The following is a 22,231-nucleotide window of genomic DNA, read 5'->3' as shown; positions in this document are numbered from 1 at the left end:
CCCTACACCCTACCCCATCAAAGAGAAAAGAAGCTTTAGAGCATGCCTATTGGGATTTAAGATCTCAAATATTATGATATCTTATTAGTGAGCATGCCTCACAAGTCTGAAAAAGTGGTACTTTGTGCTACTAAACAAGGTCAATTGGTATTGTAATATTATACAAAAATTACTTTTAATTTTATGTTATTTTTATAATTTTGTTTTATTTTTTCATAAAAGTAACTTGAATTATCACATAAGAAATCACTTTAGTATTTTGCTTTTTGTCAACCAACTAATGTGGCTAGTGAAGTGCGATAATTATTAGAAAATAATTAAAGCTAGGACTAATTATAACTATAAATGCTAAGATGGTCTAATAAAATAAATGGAAGTAATTAACACAATAGCTCTTATAAGTGTTCTCGTCAAGAAAGAGACTCTAAGATGAATTTTTAACGTGTTCTGGAATATTTTTTAAACAAAAAGTTAAGCATCTAGCAAATCTTTTAGCTCGAAATAAACAGATTAAAATTTCTTCAAACTATCACTATTTTGTAAATTTCATGCTTAAACTATTATATTCTCTTGCAATTATCTCATAGACTATAACTCCGTTCATATACAAAATCTTCAGTTAAACATATGATAAAATAAATTTTATAACTTATTACAAAGTAGTAAAAAATAAAAACAGTTAATAACGTGATAAGAAAATCTTTAAAATGAATTTACCTAACACAATAAGTTTATAATAATTCAACGAATTTTTATGAACATTCAAAATTTAAATATGAAACTCATAAAACGGTATTAATTTTTGTATATATTATGTTACATGTTTTTTTTTTTTGATAGAGACATGAGATGCGGTCCATAGACAAACAAGTTCCCATCGTCTTCAATCAATCTTATACAATATACGAGGACCACTCTGGCTAACCCATTCATGGACCACAATATCAACCAACAAGTTACAACATAACCGAAACTGTGTTTGAATTGATTTATTTACAGGTAAAAATATTTATAATATGTAAGTAAAATATAAAATGTATCTTTTTTTATCATGTATTCATAGGTTAAAAAGATAAAAATAAATAAAAAATCGTAAGTTAAAAATTTAATTTATAACTTTTGATTTATAAGTTAAACAGACTCTAAGTAGGTAAACTATTGTGCTTGCACTTTGAACAATTTATTAGAATATATACGCTTACACTAAGTTGGTAAGTAGTATAAACAATAAAGTAAATGAAGAATTTAAGAAGGAAATGGAGAATTTTGAAATTTGTAATCTAAAATAAATTTTAATATTTTTTATGGGTATAAATTATTTTATATCAAGTAAAAGAGGAATTTTAAAATTAAATTATATCCAATTTTAGGAGGATAATTTCTTTTTTATTTGGAACAAATTAAAAAAAAACGTATCACATAAATTAAAAAAGATGGAGAAAGTCATAAATGTAGTGATATACATTTGGTACCTACTCAATTGAAATTAAAATTTGTACCATAAATCTTTGTACTAAACTACTAATTATTATTAGATTGATGAAGGTGAGATGGGCTTGGTGTTCACTACTTCTCTCAACAAAGGATTAAGCCCTTTCCCACCCCCCCTCCCCCCGGGCGATCGTTACATTTTTTTTGATTTTTTGATTGGTATTTGATATTTATATTGTAGTCTGGCTATTTTGGATTAGCGCCTAAGACTTTATTTGGGAACCAAGATTTGAACCCGAGATTGTCTTCATATTTGTGAAAAATTGTGATAATTTGCCTAATTATAACGAGATTTTGGTTTGAAAAATGTGGCAAATATATTGTATATGCACGTCTAATAAGTCCACACACATAATATCTCTACTTAGCTAACTAAAATTCCGCAAATACAAAATCAATTTACAAGTACACTTTACAATTATCACCCTAAAATGTCACACATGTAATATACGCTTTACATACCTGCAATATACACTTGTATCTCATAAACCACCAGAAATAATCACTTATGTATCACTCCCTATGACACATGTACTTTGTGAGATACACAAGATATACACTATTATATAGTGTTATTATAAGAAAAATCTTGATGAACCTTAATTTCTATGAAATTTTATCTTCATGGCATTTCTATATTGACAAGAATTGTTGCAAGATCTTGACTCATTACCCATTATATTGCAAAGTGAAGTAAACAACAACAAAAAATGATAACAAAGGAGGGCTAAGAAATCATTCAGCTTAAATAGATCGTAGACTTTCTTTGTTATTTATTCCTATTTGCTTGAACAATTTATAACACATAGATCTTGTTAGAGAAGATGAGAGATATCGAAACATCGGGGAGAAAGATACAATTAATATATTGTATACTTTAGGATTATACAATTCATATTTTGTATACAATAATAAGAGAAGTGAAATTACGCTTTGTATATTACATATGAAATTATATATTCCGAAAATATACAAATTACATACTATTATACTATTATATAAGTTGTATATTTTTATTCGATTGTATACAACAATATATATTTTTAAGCAAGTTTTACTTATATATACATATATATATATAACTATAACTCTTTACATTTTGATAAACTTCAAAATCCCATTAAAGTGAATAATTAGTCTCTCATTTTTTTTGTATCCACAAGAGAAAATCTCTCTCTCTCTCTCTCTCTCTCTCTCTCTATATATATATATATATATATATATATAAATAAAACTCTGTACATTTTGATAAAGTTCAAAATCCCATTAAATTGAATAATTAGAGTCTCATTTTTTTTGTATCCACAAGAGAAAATCTCTTAAAATACTAACGATGTTCAATACTTGCAAAACCAGGTTAAGCCGTTTGCATATGCAAATGTTGAATTTCAAGATTTTAAATATTTGGTGAATTATTTAAAAATTTAATCAAAGAGTACTATATTTCCAGTAAGAATCCACATCGACCTTTTAAGAATGGATGGTCTCTTTAATATAATTTGAGCAAAGGAAGATCTAAGACTAACTACTTCGATCTCAATATTCATATTAGACATAATACATAAACAAACACGGAAACTTAGCCTCGTATGATAAGTAAATACTTTAGTAAATACTTTAACTCTGAGTACGCATATTAGACACCTCAACTTTGTCTCAACTGATAACTAAACACTCTAATTCATCTCCATTGTGTCTCGTGGACATTAATTGTTGACGTGACACATAAATTTTGGAGATGTCTAGATGATCATCTTGTAAGTTGGAGTGTTCAACTGACATAACAAAAATAAGTTGAGGTGTTTAGATGTGCATACACAAGCGTTTACTCGTCAGCTAAGGCCAAATTAAAATGTTTGTTTAGGTATTATGCCTTTTTATTATATCGAAGTCCTGAGCTTCATACTATTCTCAGCTTTTCACTCACTTATATTATTAGTTACTTTTCCTTACTAACGTCATAATATTCAATTCCTAATAATCAAATCTAGCAAGTTAATTTAAGATGCATTCTTTTGATCTTATATAATTTAACTGTTAATTTTTTTAAGAAAATATAATAATTAAGTGGTATTATTGTTATAAAAATAAATAGAATTATAAGGAAGTACCAAAACATGAATGATCATCTAAAAAATAACTCGATAAGTAAACAAAAACATGAATGATCATTAAAAAATAACTCAATAATTAAACAAAAAAACAACACAAACCTTCTTATGAATGAAAATATGAAAAAAAAAAGAGAGGCTAAGAACAGAAATCACATGTTTTTAAGGTAAAATTATCAGTTTTTGGAAAAAACTTACCTGCACCAGGTGTTTACATCAAATCAATGCAAAACACATTACTACGTGATTTAGTGAAGTAAAATGAACTATAAATTCAAACAAATGGCATGCACATATTGGTTTGGCGTAAACATCCGGTGCAAGTAAGTTTTACCCTTATTTGTCCATTATAAATTTATAATTACAGAAATCCTTCAAACTAGTACAATAATATAAATGCTGATACATTAAATTGATGCGCGAGATTCATTAATCGTTAAGTAAGATGCATTACATTTTATACATGATACACTAATCTGATGCGCGAGATACACTAATGTGATGCGCATGATACATTAATTTGATACGCGAAATACATTAATATGATGCACTAATACATAAATCTAATGCGCAAAAATAAGAGATTTTGGGAATTCATAAAACTAATAGAGGATAATGATAACAAAAAAACTTAAAGGGAAATTTCTGTGATTTTTCAAAAAATAAATTAAAATATACTTCTAAAAGACAAGAAGTAATAAAAAATAACACGTGGGCATAATGTAAAAGCACACAATTTTGACACAACGTATGTAAGTACGTCTTAGATTTTTTTATTTTTTTTTCAATTGTTCCAAAAAAAAAAAAGAATAAAAAAGAAAAATGTAGAAGTCAAAGGGTTGACAGAATATATATATAAATCTTTTTTGACAGACCACCTACTTAGGGACATCATATATATTAGCAAATAAAAAACTTGTCGTTTTGGGTTTTTCTAACTAAATCTTATACATAAAATTAATTAAGAATCAATGAAATATTTAACAAACTGAATAAGACTTTTTACCATCTTTAACTTAAGCATATTAGTCAAAAGTATTTTTATCCTTTTTTTAACAACGAGAATAATATCAATAACATATTTAATATAATTTCATGAGTGAAATTTTAAAAGAATATTACTAGTGTGAACATAGTCTTACTTCGACTTTACTTAGGTAGATTTATTTTTCCGATTTTTCTTAAGCATTTAACATAAAAGCATATTACGTAATCGTACCTTTAAACTTGACTTCAACGGATATATTTGCCCTCCAATTTTATAGACAAATTGTATAAAACTGATAAAATTAACACAAGCATCATACGTGATATTCTATGTGACAATTTGCATCCTACGTAGTGTCTTATCTGTAATATGTAACGTAACATCTGTGTGCATACTTGTGCACACCCAATGTTAGAGGATATAAATATCGATTAAAGTCAAGTTAAAGGACATAACAATATATATTACGCCCAAAATAAAAGAATCAAATCAAATGTGCAACGTTGATTTAATAAACCTAACATTCAAATTTTATTTCTTTTATTTATCTAATTCTGGTGAAGTTTTTTGTTGTGCCATACCAACCTATGACTTCTATGACACAACAATTTTTTTGTTTTTACGTTTTAACCAACTTTTGGTCATTACTTTTCAGAGTTTTAAGAAGTAAAACAATGCAAATTGATGTTTATAGCCAATGGATCTTTGGATTTGAAATATATACTTCCTCCTTCTATTTTTACTTGTCCATATTTGACTCAGTACACACCCCTAAAAAGTAATTAATAACATAATAATTTTACTATATCGTCCTTCAATTATAATAAATTCAAATACTATTGAAAATGCGAAAATAACAAGACAAAGATAGTTGTTGTATATAATCATAACAACAAACATAAAGCTAAGTTTGTTGAATAACAACACATTGTTAATATGAAGCAAATACCATAAAATTGATGTTTACTTGATGATTGAAAATATAACAAACTTAGAGAAAATGACTTATAATATACTCAAAGATTAATATTCATGAAAATTTATGCAATTAGATAGGTTAAGTTGGTGAACAAATCAATTCTACAAGAGTTCAATTAAGTTTTTTGTACACAATTTTTTTATCTTATAAAAGCAAACTCAACTCTAATATCTTTCACAAACAACTTGCATTTCTACTAATACTCGAATCGAGTTTTAGTAAAAAAAGAAGAAGAAAAGAAATGGAGGCTATGAAAAACATTGTGAAATCTTTGAGTTCTTTATGTTTTGTATGCATTTTGCTTCTCTTTGCAAATGTAGCATCCGCGAAAACTCATCACCATGATTTTGTTGTAAGATTTTATTTAGTTATTTGCTAACATGTCGTAAAAATTTTTTTAAAAAAAACATTATGTTACTGAACTCTGTTTTATCTTTGGAACAGATTCAAGCAACACCAGTGAAGAGGCTATGCAAAACCCACAACAGCATAACGGTGAATGGACAATTCCCTGGACCAACATTGGAAGTAAACAACGGGGATACTCTGGTGGTTAACGTTGTCAATAGAGCTCGATATAATGTTACTATTCACTGGTAAGTTCATGCTTGCAGACTGATATATGTTAGACGCGATTATATGTATTGTCATTTGTTCTACTTTTTTCAAAAGGCACGGCGTTAGGCAAATGAGAACAGGATGGGCAGATGGACCAGAGTTTATTACTCAATGCCCGATTAGACCAGGAAAGAGTTACACTTATCGGTTTACTATTCAAGGACAAGAAGGGACTCTTTGGTGGCACGCTCATAGCTCGTGGCTTAGGGCTACTGTTTATGGAGCTTTAATTATCCATCCAAAAGAAGGCGGAAACTATCCATTTCCTAAGCCCAAAAGAGAAACACCAATTGTGCTTGGTACTATTTCACATTCTCTTATGCATTAGCCTATATTCTGTTTCCCTTTAAAAGAAAATCGAAATGATAGTTTTGGAAATGCTGATCAGGTGAGTGGTGGGATACGAACCCTATTGACGTTGTAAGACGAGCAACAAGAACAGGAGCAGCTCCTAATGTATCTGATGCTTACACCATCAATGGTCAACCAGGTGACCTATACAAGTGTTCCAAACAAGGTTAGTTCTAATATTTGTAACACGATTGCTAACGTTCACTAAATTATGATTTGATATCTTACCTGTTTAGGACATGTTTTCATAAAAATCGTATTTATGTAGATACAACCATAGTCCATATGGACTCAGGCGAAACCAACCTCCTTCGAGTTATCAATGCTGGATTGAACCAACAGCTTTTCTTTACTGTGGCAAACCACAAGCTTACCGTAGTTGGAGCAGATGCCAATTATGTTAAACCTTTCACAACATCAGTCCTTATGCTCGGACCAGGACAGACAACCGATGTCCTGATCAAAGCTGATCAGACACCAAACAGATACTACATGGCAGCACGTGCCTATGCAAGCGCTCAAGGCGCCCCTTTTGATAATACCACAACGACAGCCATCCTCGAGTACAAGACATCTTCTTGTTCTTCAAATTGTGCGAAAACTAATCCCATTTCCCCATTGTTACCAGCATATAACGACACAGCCACTGCTACAGCCTTCACAAGAAAATTCAGAAGCCCAAGAAAGGTCGAGGTCCCAACTGAAATCGATGAAAATCTATTCATCACAGTCGGGCTGGGACTCGAGAACTGCCCAACAGGTGCACGCTCTAGAAACTGTCAAGGTCCAAATGGAACTCGATTCGCTGCCAGTATGAACAATGTATCTTTTGTACTACCATCCAATTTTTCCCTGCTACAAGCACATCACCAACGCATACCTGGTGTTTTCTCAACTGATTTCCCAGCTGTACCACCTGTAAAATTCAATTATACAGGCAACGTAAGCCGATCTCTATGGCAACCTATTCGAGGAACTAAGCTGTACAAACTGAAATATGGGGCAAAAGTGCAAGTTGTGTTACAGGGGACAGGTATCTTCACAGCTGAAAATCATCCAATTCATCTTCACGGATATGATTTCTACATCATTGCAGAAGGTTTCGGTAACTTCAATCCGAAAACAGACACATCTAAATTCAACCTTATAAATCCACCTCTCAGAAATACAGCAAGTGTACCCGTTAACGGATGGACAGTGATCAGATTTGTCGCGGACAATCCAGGTAATTAAGAGAACAAATACTTATATTAATTGATATTCCCAATATTTTCTATACAATTTCACATTTCAATGATACAAAAAATATAGGAGTGTGGATAATGCATTGTCATTTGGATGTTCACATTACATGGGGTTTGGCGATGGCGTTCCTCGTGGAAAATGGAGTTAGTGAACTCGAATCGTTGGAGGCTCCTCCCGTAGATTTTCCAGTCTGTTGACGATTACAAAAAAAGAAACAAACAAGTGTTCACTTGAGTTTGAATTGCATTCAATATAAAAGTTCCCTGCAGATTTTACAAGCATTTCTTTGTTGCTGAGATTAAAGCAATTGTATTGTTTTTTTACTGTAATTAACAGAGGAATTTTGGGTTGAGTTTGATCTTGACCTGTTTTGTATCTCGTTACCTAATTCATTTTGATCGAAGTAAAATTTAGATTGATTTGAATCTTGACTCGTTTGTTATCTGTCCAAATTTGAACCAACCCACTCAATTGTCACACTTACTTCTGAACAATTTAAGATCTTTTAAATGATACTCATTATTTTCATAAGGGGGACATCACTTTTTTTTGAGTTTATGTATTATGAAACAAGGATTCAAGGCTATCTCGAATTTTTGCGTGTTATCCTTAAAAAAAAAAATTTAAATATATAAGATAGACTCGATTTGAACTCAAATTTTATGGATCTCTTGGTGACGACCTATTGAATAACACTTGCAAACTTTTACACTGTTTCTATTAGCCATAATGAAAATGAAATTTCCACAATACATGCAAATTCTCTTATATATCTCTTTATATACGATTCAAAAGTTATTATTATTTTTTAAACTTCATATTATATTTAATTAAAACACAAAAAATAAATGATAGAGTGACATCAAACATGATATTCTAAAAGAATAAGCAAAATTTAACATTGTTAAATAACACTCCTTTTTCAAATATATTATTATAACAACCTTTCAATTTACTTACAAAGCACATTACGAGATTTCACCAATTTTATAACAAAATTTATCTTCTTAAAAAGTCATTAGGATTAGTAAAGGTAAACCTAACTCCCTTACTTCTTGTACTTTTCTCTTTGAGCTATCGATTTTATTTATTAATAAAAATCTAGCCCTCTATGTACACCTTATCTAGCGAAATTTCAATAAAATAAAATAAAAATAAAATCGAATTTCATCACAATTGTTCAATCCACTATCTCTAAACAAATCCCCAACAAACAAATGCATAATCTATAATAGGCAACATATGAACATACACCACATTTGAAATTTTTAGGGTTGTTCACTTTAGTAACATTGAAAGAGTTGGTTTTGGTTCTTGTGGAATCAAACTAAATGGAAGATGAATTAATATGAATATTTGGTAGGAAGATAATTAGTAGGAAATACAAGTCAAAGATTGTATCTTGGTAGGTGAAAGTTAGGCAAACCATAAAATGGTTTGCTATCTTAACCTTGACAATTTTGACACATAGCGATGTCATGGATGACATCAATAGGATGAATTTATTCCTATAAATAGGTAGCTCTTAATTCATTTTCAAATCATCCTTTCACTTGCCTTCTCACCTTCTAAGGCATTGTGTTCTCTCTCTTGTAGTATTTCACTTATATTCTTTGTATAGTGAAATAAATATTGGTGCAGTTGTTCTTTGGTGGACGTAGGATCATTTTGATCCGAACCACGTTAAATATTGTTGTTCTTCCTTGTTCTTTAGTTTCACGTTTCCGCTAACAATTGGTATCAGAGCAAGGTTCTGTCTGAGTATGCTCTGTGGTTGCAGCACAGTCTGAACTTCCACATCAGAAAAGGATTACTTTGGTTTTCTGTAGTTCCAAATACATTGTAGTAGAAAAGGAAGAACAAGTAAAAAAAAAATGAGTTCCATGAAGTTTGAAATTGATAGATTTAGTGGGCGCAACAACTTCAATATCTGGAAAATCCAGATGATAGCGTTACTGCGGAGGGAAGGTTCAATCCATGCTATTGACGGAAAGTACCCCGATAAGATATCGGATTCCGACAAAGAAAAGATTGAAGGAGATGCATTGAGTGCAATCCAACTGTCCCTTGCACCTAACGTACTTTGTGAAGTGAGTACAAGTACCGAAGAGACGGCCAAAGAGTTATGGGAAAAGCTGGAAGGGCTTTACCAGGACCAGTCAGTGACAACAAGGATGTTGTTACAACGGCGTCTTCATACATTTAAGATGGATTCAGGTACTTTGTTGCAAGACCATCTAGATGCGTTCAATAAACTTGTGATGGACTTACAAACTGCTGGAATTAAAAAGGACGAGGAGACACTTGCATGTTCTTTACTATTTTCATTGACTTCAAAATATCGTGATATTGAGAATTCAATGATGTATAGCAAACAACCTATTAAACTTGAGCAAGTGCGGCAAGCACTAAACTCTTGTGATGTGCGGATGCATTTTGAAGGAGACAAAAGTGACGAAGCTAGTGGACTCTTTGTAAGAGGTCGTACTAGCCAAAAGGGAAGGAGCAAATCGAAGTACAGATCAAAGTCTCGTGTGAACAAAAAGAATGCGGAGTGTTGGGGCTGTCACAAGAAGGGGCACTTTGAACGAGATTGCCCTATGTCGAAGTCCAAAGAAAAGGCGAGTGCATCCATTGTTGAGAAAGTACATGATAATGATGATGATTATGTACTAACAACATCATGCAATAATGGAGTCTATGACAACAAATGGATCTTAGACTCTGGTTGTACTCTGCATATGACATTCCGAAAAGATTGGTTCAGCAGCTATGAAACAAGCAGAGGAACTGTATTAATGGGCAATAATGCAACTTGTAAAATAGTTGGCATTGGTTCAGTTCATGTTCGCTGCCATGATGGAATCATGAGGACTATTACAGAAGTCCGTCATGTTCCTGATCTAAAGAAGAATTTGATCTCCCTGGGTACTTTAGATAAACAAGGCTATAAGTACATGAGTGAAGGAGGAACTATGAAAGTGACTAAAGGGTCTTTAGTCATGTTGAAGGCCAAGCTGGAGGATGGCCTCTACACACTTGCGGGAAGCACCATTATTGGCTCTGTAAATGCATCTACAGTGCAGTTATCTAATGATGACAAGGCAAAATTATGGCACATGAGACTAGGCCATATGAGCGCACGAGGATTGGAGATGTTGAGCAACCGCAACCTTTTGAATGGTGAGAAGATCAGCACACTTGAATTTTGTGAGCACTGCGTCTTAGGGAAGCAGAAAAAGGTCAGCTTCAGCACTGGCAAGCACAAGACGGGAGGGGTGCTAGACTACATCCATTCAGATTTATGGGGTCCCTCTAAGCTTCCATCAAAGGGAGGAAAGAGGTATCTTCTCACATTCATTGATGATTTTTCACGAAAGGTTTGGGTGCGTTTCCTGAAGACAAAAGGTGATGCTTTTGAAGCATTTAAAGAGTGGAAGATTTTGGTTGAAAATCAAATTGAGAGGAAAATCAAGTATCTTCGCACGGACAATGGCTTGGAGTTTTGCAGTGAAGAGTTCAATGATTTCTGCAAGGTTCATGGGATCGCAAGGCATAAGACGGTCAGGCACACACCACAGCAGAATGGAGTTGCCGAGAGAATGAACAGAACTCTTCTTGAGAAGGCTCGTTGTATGCTCTTACAAGCTAAGATGTCCAAAGTATTTTGGGCTGAAGCAGTTCATACTGCTTCTCATATTGTCAATCGGTCTCCAGCATCAGCGATTGACTTTAAGACTCCGAATGAGGTCTGGTCAGGTGAACCCTCTAACTATTCATACTTGCGAATATTTGGGTGTCCAACTTATTATCATGTTAATGAAGGTAAGCTTGAACCAAGGGCTAAAAAGGCCATATTCGTAGGGTATGTTGATGGAGTAAAAGGGTACAAACTATGGTGTTTGTCTTTACTCAAATTTGTAGTTAGTAGAGATGTTACCTTTGATGAATCCTCTATACTTGATCCTCGTAAAGTTTCTATGGAGTTATCTAGAAACGAGAACAACGAGCAGGTGGAGCTACCGGTGGAGCTTACCAAGAAACGGGATCAAGAGACTCAAAGTGATGAGTCAAAAGATGCAGAAGAACTTGCTTCCAATGAACCATACACAATTGCGAAGGGAAGGGACAAAAGGCGGATACGGAAACTGGAACGTCTTATAGAGCAAGAAAATCTGATTGCACAAGCGTTCGTAGCTGCAGAAGAAGAGATTAAGGATCTCGAGCCCTCTTCGTATATTGAAGCAACTTCTTGCAAAGATGCTGCACAATGGCAGTTGGCCATGATGGAAGAGATGGAGTCTCTTCACAGAAATGAGACATGGGTCTTAGTTAAAAGGCCAAAGGGGATGAGGACAGTTGGATGCAAATGGGTCTACAAAAAGAAAGAAGGTATTCCAGAAGTGGAAGCTGCTAGGTTCAAGGCGAGATTGGTTGCAAAGGGTTTCAGTCAGAAGGAGGGAATTGACTACAATGAGATCTTTTCTCCAGTCGTGAAACATAGCTCAATTCGCGTGCTGCTAGCATTGGTTGCACAATTTGATTTAGAGCTTCAACAGCTTGATGTCAAAACTGCTTTTTTACATGGTGATCTAGAAGAGACAATCTATATGGATCAGCCTGAAGGTTTCCTAGCTGAAGGAAAAGAAGACCATGTATGCCAACTGAAGAAGTCTTTGTATGGTTTGAAGCAATCCCCTAGACAGTGGTACAAGAGGTTTGATGCATTCATGACTACACATGGATTTTCGAGGAGTGCATTTGATAGTTGTGTGTATCACAAGAAGATGTCTGGTAACTCTATGATTTATCTTTTGTTGTATGTTGATGATATGCTTATTGCTGCTAACAACATCACAGAGATAAATATTTTGAAGAAACTGTTGAGCAAGGAATTTGACATGAAGGATCTAGGAGTTGCAAAGAAAATCCTTGGAATGGAAATTTCAAGAGAAAATGGTGTTGTACATCTTTCTCAGAAGAGGTACATCCGAAAAGTTCTTGAAAGATTCAATATGGATATGAGCAAGCCTGTAAGTACACCTTTAGCTTCTCATTTCAAGCTTTCAGAGTTACAAATGCCTCAATCTATGGATGAGGTGGAGCATATGTCAAAGGTTCCTTATGCGAGTGCAGTTGGTAGCATTATGTATGCTATGGTATGCACACGTCCAGATATTGCCCAATCTGTAAGTGTAGTAAGCAAGTACATGGCAAATCCAGGAAAAAGGCATTGGGAAGCTGTCAAGTGGATATTGAGATATCTCAAAGGAGCTCCTGATGTTGGCCTAACCTTTCGGAAAAGTGAAGGTATTTCAATTCTCGGTTATGTTGATTCTGACTATGCAGGGGATCTTGATCGAAGGAGGTCCACAACTGGATACATCTTTACTCTCGTTGGCAGTGCCGTTAGTTGGAAATCGACTTTACAGTCGATTGTCGCTTTGTCTACAACAGAGGCAGAATATATGGCAGCAACGGAGGCAGTGAAAGAAGCTATCTGGTTGAAAGGTTTGGTGGCAGAATTGAGTTCAGCTCAGCTTAAATCAATTCTAAAATGTGATAGTCAAAGTGCTATTCATTTGATTAAAAATCAAAGATTTCATGAGCGCACCAAACACATTGATGTCAGATTTCATTTTATTCGAGATGTCGTAGAAAAGGGAGCTATCAAGGTTGAGAAGGTTATCACAGACGATAACGCTGCAGACATGTTGACCAAAATAGTCCCGCTTGCCAAGTTTGCACACTGCAAGGACTTGGCGGGAGTATGATGCAACTCTAAGAGAACAACTGCTAGGTGGAGCTGGTATGTTCAACAAAGGTTTGATTCTTCTTGTTTCTTACAATGGGATTGCCCAGTAAGCTTAGAAGTTTTGGCCGGAGTTGTTTATACGCATGCTTGGAACACAAACCAAGGTGGAGATTGAAAGAGTTGGTTTTGGTTCTTGTGGAATCAAACTAAATGGAAGATGAATTAATATGAATATTTGGTAGGAAGATAATTAGTACAAAATACAAGTCAAAGATTGTATCTTGGTAGGTGAAAGTTAGGCAAACCATAAAATGGTTTGCTATCTTAACCTTGACAATTTTGACACATAGTGATGTCATGGATGACATCAATAGGATGAATTTATTCCTATAAATAGGTAGCTCTTAATTCATTTTCAAATCATCCTTTCACTTGCCTTCTCACCTTCTAAGGCATTGTGTTCTCTCTCTTGTAGTATTTCACTTATATTCTTTGTATAGTGAAATAAATATTGGTGCAGTTGTTCTTTGGTGGACGTAGGATCATTTTGATCCGAACCACGTTAAATATTGTTGTTCTTCCTTGTTCTTTAGTTTCACGTTTCCGCTAACAAACATCCCTAATTTAACATTCTACCTATCTATCGCTACAAGTTAGACCATAACCAACATTCAAAAAACACGTGCTTAAAATGAATGACAACACCAGTATCCTGACGAACTACTCAAAAAACTTGACAACCTTATTGATTAGCCACTGATTCTGAAAGTCTATGAACGGGATGGAGTAGATGTATCGTATTTCTACTCATCCCTTAGTAGAAATACATAACATCTACTCGTCCACTCCATAGATTTACATAGTCTGTGGCAGATCAAGAAGGTTGTCAAGTGTTTTGAGCGGTTCGCCAGGATGTTGGTGTTGCCATTTGCGACAAGGTGTTTGATCAAATTTTTACAATGCTAAGAAAAATTAGATAGATATTTATAGGGAGGATTTGGTATAAAATTTGAATGGTATGTATGACCGCGATAAATTATTTACCTAATAAAGCTTGGTTTCACATTTTTATGGTACATAAAATTAAGATTAAATTATTGTGATTGACCATATTTTAAAATTTTAAAATTTTCAAGTCAACTACAACTTGATTTAATGAATCTGGCACATAAAGCAAGTTATTTAAATGCAATTATTAATTAAATAGACTTAATAATAAATAATAGTTAATTGGTGATAATAAATTTAATTACACAAATGGTTTAATTATATTTGACTCATTGCATACTCAGACAAGTTATTTAAAAGGAATAATATATAAATATGACTTTTGATTTGGTTTCTTCTGTCAACTATGACTTTTAACCTTTTTAGTGCATAATTAAGACGAGTTTTACCTAGTATTATCGATCTATTATATCGAAAATAACCAATTCATGAAAATATATGTACATAATATTTAGACAAAGACCCTTAATATTCTCAAATCATATATATGATGGAATTGGTCATTCCTAATAATCTTCTATACAAGCAAAATACTAGTTCTACCTACATTTGATTATCCTAGTCTTATACTACAAAATAGGAGTACAAAATATTTATTTTCTAATTGATATTCATTATATTCTTTTAAGGTTTTTTTTAATTAAATTAAAATTTCCAAATTAAATTTAAATTTTTGGATGGATGAGGATGTTTATTGAAAAACAAGAAGTTGTTTAAAGTATATTATTTCTCCCTTTTACTTAAACTAGAATGCATCATAATCAATAAAATTATAGAGAAAACAAGTTATTCAATTAAATTTACAATATGGTTATGGTTTCCAATTTTCCTAAAAAGAAATACATTTTAATTTTTATTTATATAGTCTTGGACTTGGTTAATTTTTATTCTTGTCAATCATTTATTAATAGTAATTTAGATGCTACTGGATTTTCATTAGCAGTGGCAACTTGGTATGGAGATCCCACTGGAGCTGGAAGTGGTAATTTATCGAAAAACGATCTATTTTTTACGTGTTCAGTATAATTTAACATGTTATAATTCAATAATTATTAATTTTTTTAAATTTTGTATTTAGGTGGAGCTTGTGGACTAGAAGATGATGTAGGCAAAGCACCATATAATGCGATGATAACTGCGGGAAATCAAGTTTTGTTCAAACATGGTTTAGGATGTGGTGCATGTTATCAGGTACATATATATATACGGCTTTCTTAAAACAACGTATTTACAATCAATAACGTTTAAATTCTGAATTTATCGTTGTTCAGGTATTATGTAATCAAAATGAAGAATGTTCACAAAATCCAATAACAGTAACTCTTACAGATGAGTGTCCAGGAACATGTAATGATGATCCAATTCATTTTGATTTAAGTGGAAATGCCTTTGGAGCTATGGCAAAATTTGGCCAAGCTGATCAATTACGTAATCTTGGAAGAATTGATATTTATTATAAAAGGTGAGAGAGTTTCTTTATAACAAACTTCAAAAAAAATAAATAAATTGTACATTATTATGTTATAAATTCAACTTAGTATTAAATATGCTAATAATATAAAAGAATTTGCATTATCTATGTGATTTAACATGTTATAATTAGTTGTAGGGTTGCTGTTAAGAAGTCTCGCATCGATAGAGGGAAGAGAATTTGGCCTCCGTATATGGACTTGGATAAACCTCCTCTCATGAGCTAGCTTTTAGGTTGAGTCAAGTATCATATCTTTACATGGTATCATAGTTGGATCCATTCCAATTTGCACCTCACCGATGTTGGACCCCCATTTAGAATAGTTCACACTCCACTTGAGGTTTGGGCGTGCTGGGAAATGTTAAAAGTTTCCATATCAGTAGAGAGATGGGAATTTGATCTCCTTATATGGATTTGGACAAACCTCCCCTCATGAGCTAGCTTTTAAGGTTGAGTTAGGCCCAGGTACCATATCTTTACATGGTATCAATGGTATCAGAGTCAGACTCATCCCAATTTGTTGTTCACCAATGTTGGGCCCCCATTTAGAAGTGTTCACGTTCCAGTTGAGGTTTGGGCATGCGAGGTAGTGTTAAGAAGTCTCACATCGGTAGAGGGATGGAAATTTGGTCTCCTTATATGGACTTGGACAAACCTCCTCTCATTAGCTAACTTTTGGGGTTGAGTTAGACTCAGATATCATATCTTTACAATGTCACTTCATTGCTAATTTGTTCGTAGCTAATTATATGGACTTGGACAAACCTCCTCTCATTATCATACTTTTGGGTGTGTTTTAGTAATGTCACTTCATTGCTAATTTGTTCGTAGCTAATATAAATCTATCGTTTGTTCATATTAGCAATAGAGTTTGTAATTTAACTACATTCTTTGGTTAATTCCTCTTTTTGATTATTTTTTTTCAGGGTGTCATGTGACCACAAGCAAAATATTATGTTTAAGGTTGAGAAAGGATCAAACCCTTATTTCCTTGCAATTGCAATTGAAGCTCAAAATGGAGATGGTGATCTTTCTTTAGTTGAAATAAAACATACAAATTCAAATGAATGGCTTCAAATGCAACAAATGTTTGGAGCAACATGGTCAATAAATATTTATCCAGACACACAAATACCTCCTTTTTCTATTAGGTTAACTTCACAAAATAAACATCAAGTTGAAGCTAATAATGTCATTCCTATAAATTGGCAAGCAAGAGAAATTTACTATTCAAATGTCAACTTTTCTCCCTAATTATTAAGTTTTTTTTTGGAGGATTTGAGGAAGTTTAGATATTACAAAGTGAAATTTTGGACTTCCTTTGTATAACAATAATATATTCTTTAGTTATCTCAAGTTTAAAAATCTCTATTTCACTTTATTATAGTTCAGAGTGTGTCGGAACAGGTTAAATTGAGGAGTTTGCTATGGTACAATTTTTTTAACCTGATAAATTTATAAATGAATCATAACGAATGAATCAATGAGTTATCATAATTTTCTCTTTAAACATATACATACCTTTTAAATTTATATCCTATTGTACTATTATATATCCTAGTTTTATCAAATTTGTATTGTTAATTAATCTATATTTAAGAGTAAAATGTAGTTCTAAAAATACTCAAAATAATCACACATTTTAATTTATCGAAGGTTAAATGTCCAGAGTCATACTATATCACGATTTCATAACAGAAATCGCCAGCATAAATACAAATAAAATCTTAAATTGTGTATAGAAAAAAAACGAATCGCTTCTATTCTCCTGAGGTAGGTCAAACTCGGAATTTACCAATAATTGATGGACTAAAATTGCTATTATCCCAATTATAAAAATTAGAGCAATTGATATAGAGAGATGTGTGATGTTGTATTGCCATGAAAATTCAAATGTTAATTTACATATATAGACATGGCCTTTTAACTTTAATTGTGTGATGAAATCTACACAAAGAAATTTGGCATTTAACATATGTGACTTTTCAAATAATGGATTACTCTTCTCATTTGTTCTTAACAATTTGTTGTTGCACCACCAAGACTGAAACTGGTCTATTGATCTCTGCAGCAGCAAGCATGTCACCAACTGGTCCAAGTTCTGGCAAATCATTCCATTCATTAAGACCTAATAGTTGTTGTAGATCGTCGCGATGACGTCTTCCGACCATGATAAGATCAAAAGCTTCTTCCATAGCATGTATAATCAAAGCTGTTTCAGCTCCATCTTTAACTCTTTCCTCTCTGTATACAATGTTATCCTGGTGCTGACCTAGAAGTCTTACCTCCTTCAACATCTCAGCATCAAGTACAGCATCCCACTGGTTTTCACGTACGTCGATGTCCCATGAGACGAATCTAACCACAGTCAGTTGAAGTTCAGGTGATCTTGACATACGTTTAGCATAAGCTAACGCCTCACGATCATCATTGCCTCCCATGAAAACCACGGCTACTTGATACATTGATGACTCATTACCGGATTGACTAGCTAGACGTTTTATTTTCTGACGGTCAATTAGGATACCGACAGAACAAGGGGCCAAGTCCAGTACATTGTTGTTGATTGTTCTCAAGTTACTGCTGTCCAAGATAATCTTCCCCTGCTGATTCCATTTCCTGTGAAACGGGAGTATGATCATGGACGCTAACTTGTCGAATGCAAGTGAACATATGTCCTGATGCATGAACCTTGGCAATGACATTGAGGTGAAGAAATGAGTACTAGCAGATCCCAAGAACTGTGTCTCAAATGCTATAAAAACTTCCACCATCTTTTGCGATCGAGCAACACCAGAAGTATTCTTTTGGCCAAGCTGATGATCAATTAGAACTGGGGATGCTCGACCAGCAAGTTCAACCAAGTGTAGCGCGTAAACAGATAAAGGACTTTCTTTACATGGAAAAGAAGCATCTAAGATCTTTCGGACACCTGCTACATCATCAAATCGATGAGCACATGAAAGCAAACGCAACTCAGAATTACTTGAAGCATGTTGGATGTCTCTTTTCTGATAACCAGCATATATCCTTGTATGATCGTAGAGCGTTCCAACGCAGAAATGTGAGAGTGCAGCTATCAGTAATACAGATGCAGTTAGCATGGAAAAGGTTTCTCCATCAACTGTCTGTCCTTCAACAAAGGGGAACAGAAAACGGAATTAGAAGTCTGGCTGAAACAGGTTATTAGCATGTATAGGACGTTACAGTACGTACTGCAGGCTGAGCAACACAATCTCAAAACTGTATTAATGGAACAGAAATATTAAGACGTTGAAAGGATAAATAAACAGTTACCTGATTAATAACATTGTTCAAGTAAAAAGACATCTGAATAACACCTTGTGAGGTCATAATGAAGGCAAGAGCCGCAGCATCTTTAGGCGGAACCTTGCAGGCCAATGATGAAAGGAAAACTGATGCGTACTTCACGGTGAGACAAAAGAACACCATAACCCATACCCAATTCAGGAAGACGAGATCAAACAAATCAACCAGATTTACTTTCATACCACAATAAGTAATCAGAAGCGGTGCAAGCATACCGGATACTAAGGTTTCTAATTTATCTACCAATGTTGAACCGAGAGGTGGACCGTCTGGTATGACAAGACCTAAGATAAAAGGACCATATTGGTAATTAAGCCCTGCATTATCAACAAGAATCACAGCTAACACGACACAGACCGATGCCCAAGTAATGTAAATGGAATTTACAGGCCTGCCTTCTGGAGTCCTTTTGATAACCCAAAGTGAAATAGGTCGAACAGTAAACACAATAAGCAAGATTATACCAAGAAGTAGAACGAAAGACTGTACAGAGATAACTGTCGTAATCTCTGCTAACAATCCAATTCTAAGAGTGGAGAAGATAGTCAATCCGAGGTTACTAAATAAGTCACTGATCAAACTTGATGCCAGAGCAAGACGACCAAGCTCGGAATTCATGATTTTCAGGTCAACAAGGAGAGATGCAACCACAGGAAATGCAATCAAACTCTGTATCAAGAAAATATTTTGGGCGGCTGGTTGTCGATATCTGTGCAAATTTGCATCGTCTGAAAAGAATCCAAAATAGAAGCTCGCAAAAGAAGCAACTGGTAGAATGACAGCAAGTAATCCTACTGTCCATGCCCTTGAACCACTTCTCAACACCACTTTTGGGTCCATCTTCACTCCACTTAGGAATATAAAGAAGATATAACCAATTTTCGACATTAAATCTATGAAAATTTCTCCTGATTGTGGGAATAAATTCTCCGTAAAGTTCGGGATCTTTCCTAACATTGTTGGTCCCAGTATGATACCTGCCTGTAGGTTGAACAAAAAACCATCAAATCTCGAGTTAAATACAACCATAAATGAAACTACAACAACATAATATTCAGTGTACGCAAACCTTACCCCTACCTTGGTAAGACAAGAATAAACGAAAATCAGTATGCATTTTCGTATAATGTAGCATTTCGTGCCTTTGGTAGTCTAAAGAACCACCACTTTAGCCTTTTGATGCAACAAGAACAATATGTTGAGAATCAGGAGAGGGGAAATACAAGATTTTTCGTTCTTTTTCCAGTCGAAAATAAAAGGAAACACTAGGACTGAAGGAAATGAATAACAAGTTATAGTGTAGATTAACAAAGGCTTAAAGAAACTTGATTTAGCCGCGTCTTTTTGTGTGTTCATATGCATTAAAATACAAGGAAACATTGCCAAGCATATATAACCTAAGTTGCTCACACTCCTCAAAAATGTCAAAAAATGCGTGTCGAATTTCCCAAAAATAGTGTGTATTTGGAAAGTAAAGAGTCCACGCAACTTACGAAAAATTATGTAATAATTTAAGTTTAGAATGCATGGTTAAAGTGTCTTTTTGAAAATTCAAAACAATTTCAGATGTCTTTTATGTCTTTTCTCATAAAAAAAAACTACTCTCTATGTCCCCACATATATGACGTTGTTGGAATTTCGAGACTCAACCAACTTTTTCTTTCACCGAAATTCATTCTCTCTTTTAAATATTACAAGCTGCTAATTTTGTGATTTATAACCTAGTTTTTCAAATATATAAATTTTATTTCAAAAAATTTAAGAAGTTTGAATCTCGAAATTTCAATTGTGTCCCGTAAAACAGAGTAAAGCAGTTTTTTTAGGGAAAATGCACAATATCTCCTAAACTATAATCGAAATTCCAGACACACACATTAATTAAACAATAGTCCTATTACCCCTGAACTTTTTTTAAAAAAATTTTATGCACCTTTTTGGTTTACGTGACATCCAAATATCTCCCACGCGCCTCAATTGCGTGGAGTTACAGAGTATGTCACGTAAGACAAAAGTTTTATAAAATCACAAAAAAGATAAGTTCAGGATAATTGGATCTTAATTTAGTTAAAACATATCTGTGAAATTTCGATCATAGTCTAAAAGCTACTTGTGCATTTTTTTTTCTATTGACTATTTTCGTATCCCATAACTTGAAGCTAACCCAAACACCATAATTTTTTAAAAAATAACATTATGAATAAATGTGGATAAAGAGAGAGAGAAAAATACCAAAATCTCAGAGATAAGACGGGGAAGACGGATACGCTTGAGAACCAAATGAAGGGATTGTGTGAGGAAAAAAATGAGGGCTAATTGGAGAAGCAACAGCGGCAAATTGAAATCGAGGAATAAACTTGCATCGGGTAAACCCCATATACCAGGTGAATGAAGAGGTATTTCAGCATAACATTTTTCACTAACGGCACCGGGTAATTCCCCGGTTAATTTCACTGATGATACCGCCGCTGTCGCCATTGATGATAATGATGATGATGACGACGACCTTGGCTAGGTCGAATCACACCCACAATTGAAGAGAAATTGAACAATTTTTGCTTTAGAGATTTGTAGTATCATTTTTTGTTTCAAGCAAAAATGGAGGGACCAAAATAGTATCACACCCGTAAAATGTTCAATGCCTTGGGTTTTCTTTTGCACAAAGGCAATGTAGCGGGAAATATGAAATAAATATAAGAGAAAGTATTTAAAAAATAAATATTTTTTAGAAAAATAATAATACAATTTCTTAGTTATTTTTTTATGTTTAGATAAAGTGAAAAAATATATTTTAGAAGCTTTTTATATAATCTAAGATTAATACTATGGGATATAAGTGAAGAAGAACGTTGATGGTAAAATTATACTTTATGTAATTTATCGTGAA

The 22,231-nt window shown here is 33.5% G+C and overlaps 1 protein-coding gene and 2 pseudogenes across 1 annotated transcript; 2 read left to right on the top strand and 1 right to left on the bottom strand.

Moving 5' to 3' along the window:
- The first annotated feature begins 5,769 nt into the window (after window positions 1-5,769).
- LOC107019878 (laccase-12-like) lies at window positions 5,770-8,214 on the top strand. The gene is made up of 6 exons (XM_015220240.2): window positions 5,770-5,921; window positions 6,014-6,165; window positions 6,242-6,486; window positions 6,576-6,704; window positions 6,807-7,763; window positions 7,850-8,214. Exons 1-6 carry the CDS (start codon window positions 5,811-5,813, stop codon window positions 7,978-7,980), a joined length of 1,725 nt encoding a protein of 574 aa, XP_015075726.1. The 5' UTR covers window positions 5,770-5,810; the 3' UTR covers window positions 7,981-8,214.
- A 7,027-nt stretch (window positions 8,215-15,241) lies between these two features.
- On the top strand, window positions 15,242-17,108 carry LOC114077221 (annotated as a pseudogene).
- A 562-nt stretch (window positions 17,109-17,670) lies between these two features.
- On the bottom strand, window positions 17,671-21,933 carry LOC107018950 (annotated as a pseudogene).
- Window positions 21,934-22,231: the final 298 nt, after the last annotated feature.

This window comes from Solanum pennellii, chromosome 5 (assembly GCF_001406875.1).
Source record: "Solanum pennellii chromosome 5, SPENNV200".
NCBI lineage: Eukaryota > Viridiplantae > Streptophyta > Magnoliopsida > Solanales > Solanaceae > Solanum > Solanum pennellii.
The sequence above is the reverse complement of the archived record's forward strand: the minus strand, read 5'-3'. Positions and strand labels throughout refer to the sequence as shown.

Excerpts from the sequence above, each read along its gene's own strand:
- LOC107019878 (XM_015220240.2), top strand. The coding sequence starts at position 5,811 with ATGGAGGCTATGAAAAACATTGTGAAATCTTTGAGTTCTTTATGTTTT. Across the intron at positions 5,922-6,013 it reads CTCATCACCATGATTTTGTT|ATTCAAGCAACACCAGTGAA; the intron begins GTAAGATTTTAT and ends TCTTTGGAACAG. Across the intron at positions 6,705-6,806 it reads ATACAAGTGTTCCAAACAAG|ATACAACCATAGTCCATATG; the intron begins GTTAGTTCTAAT and ends GTATTTATGTAG.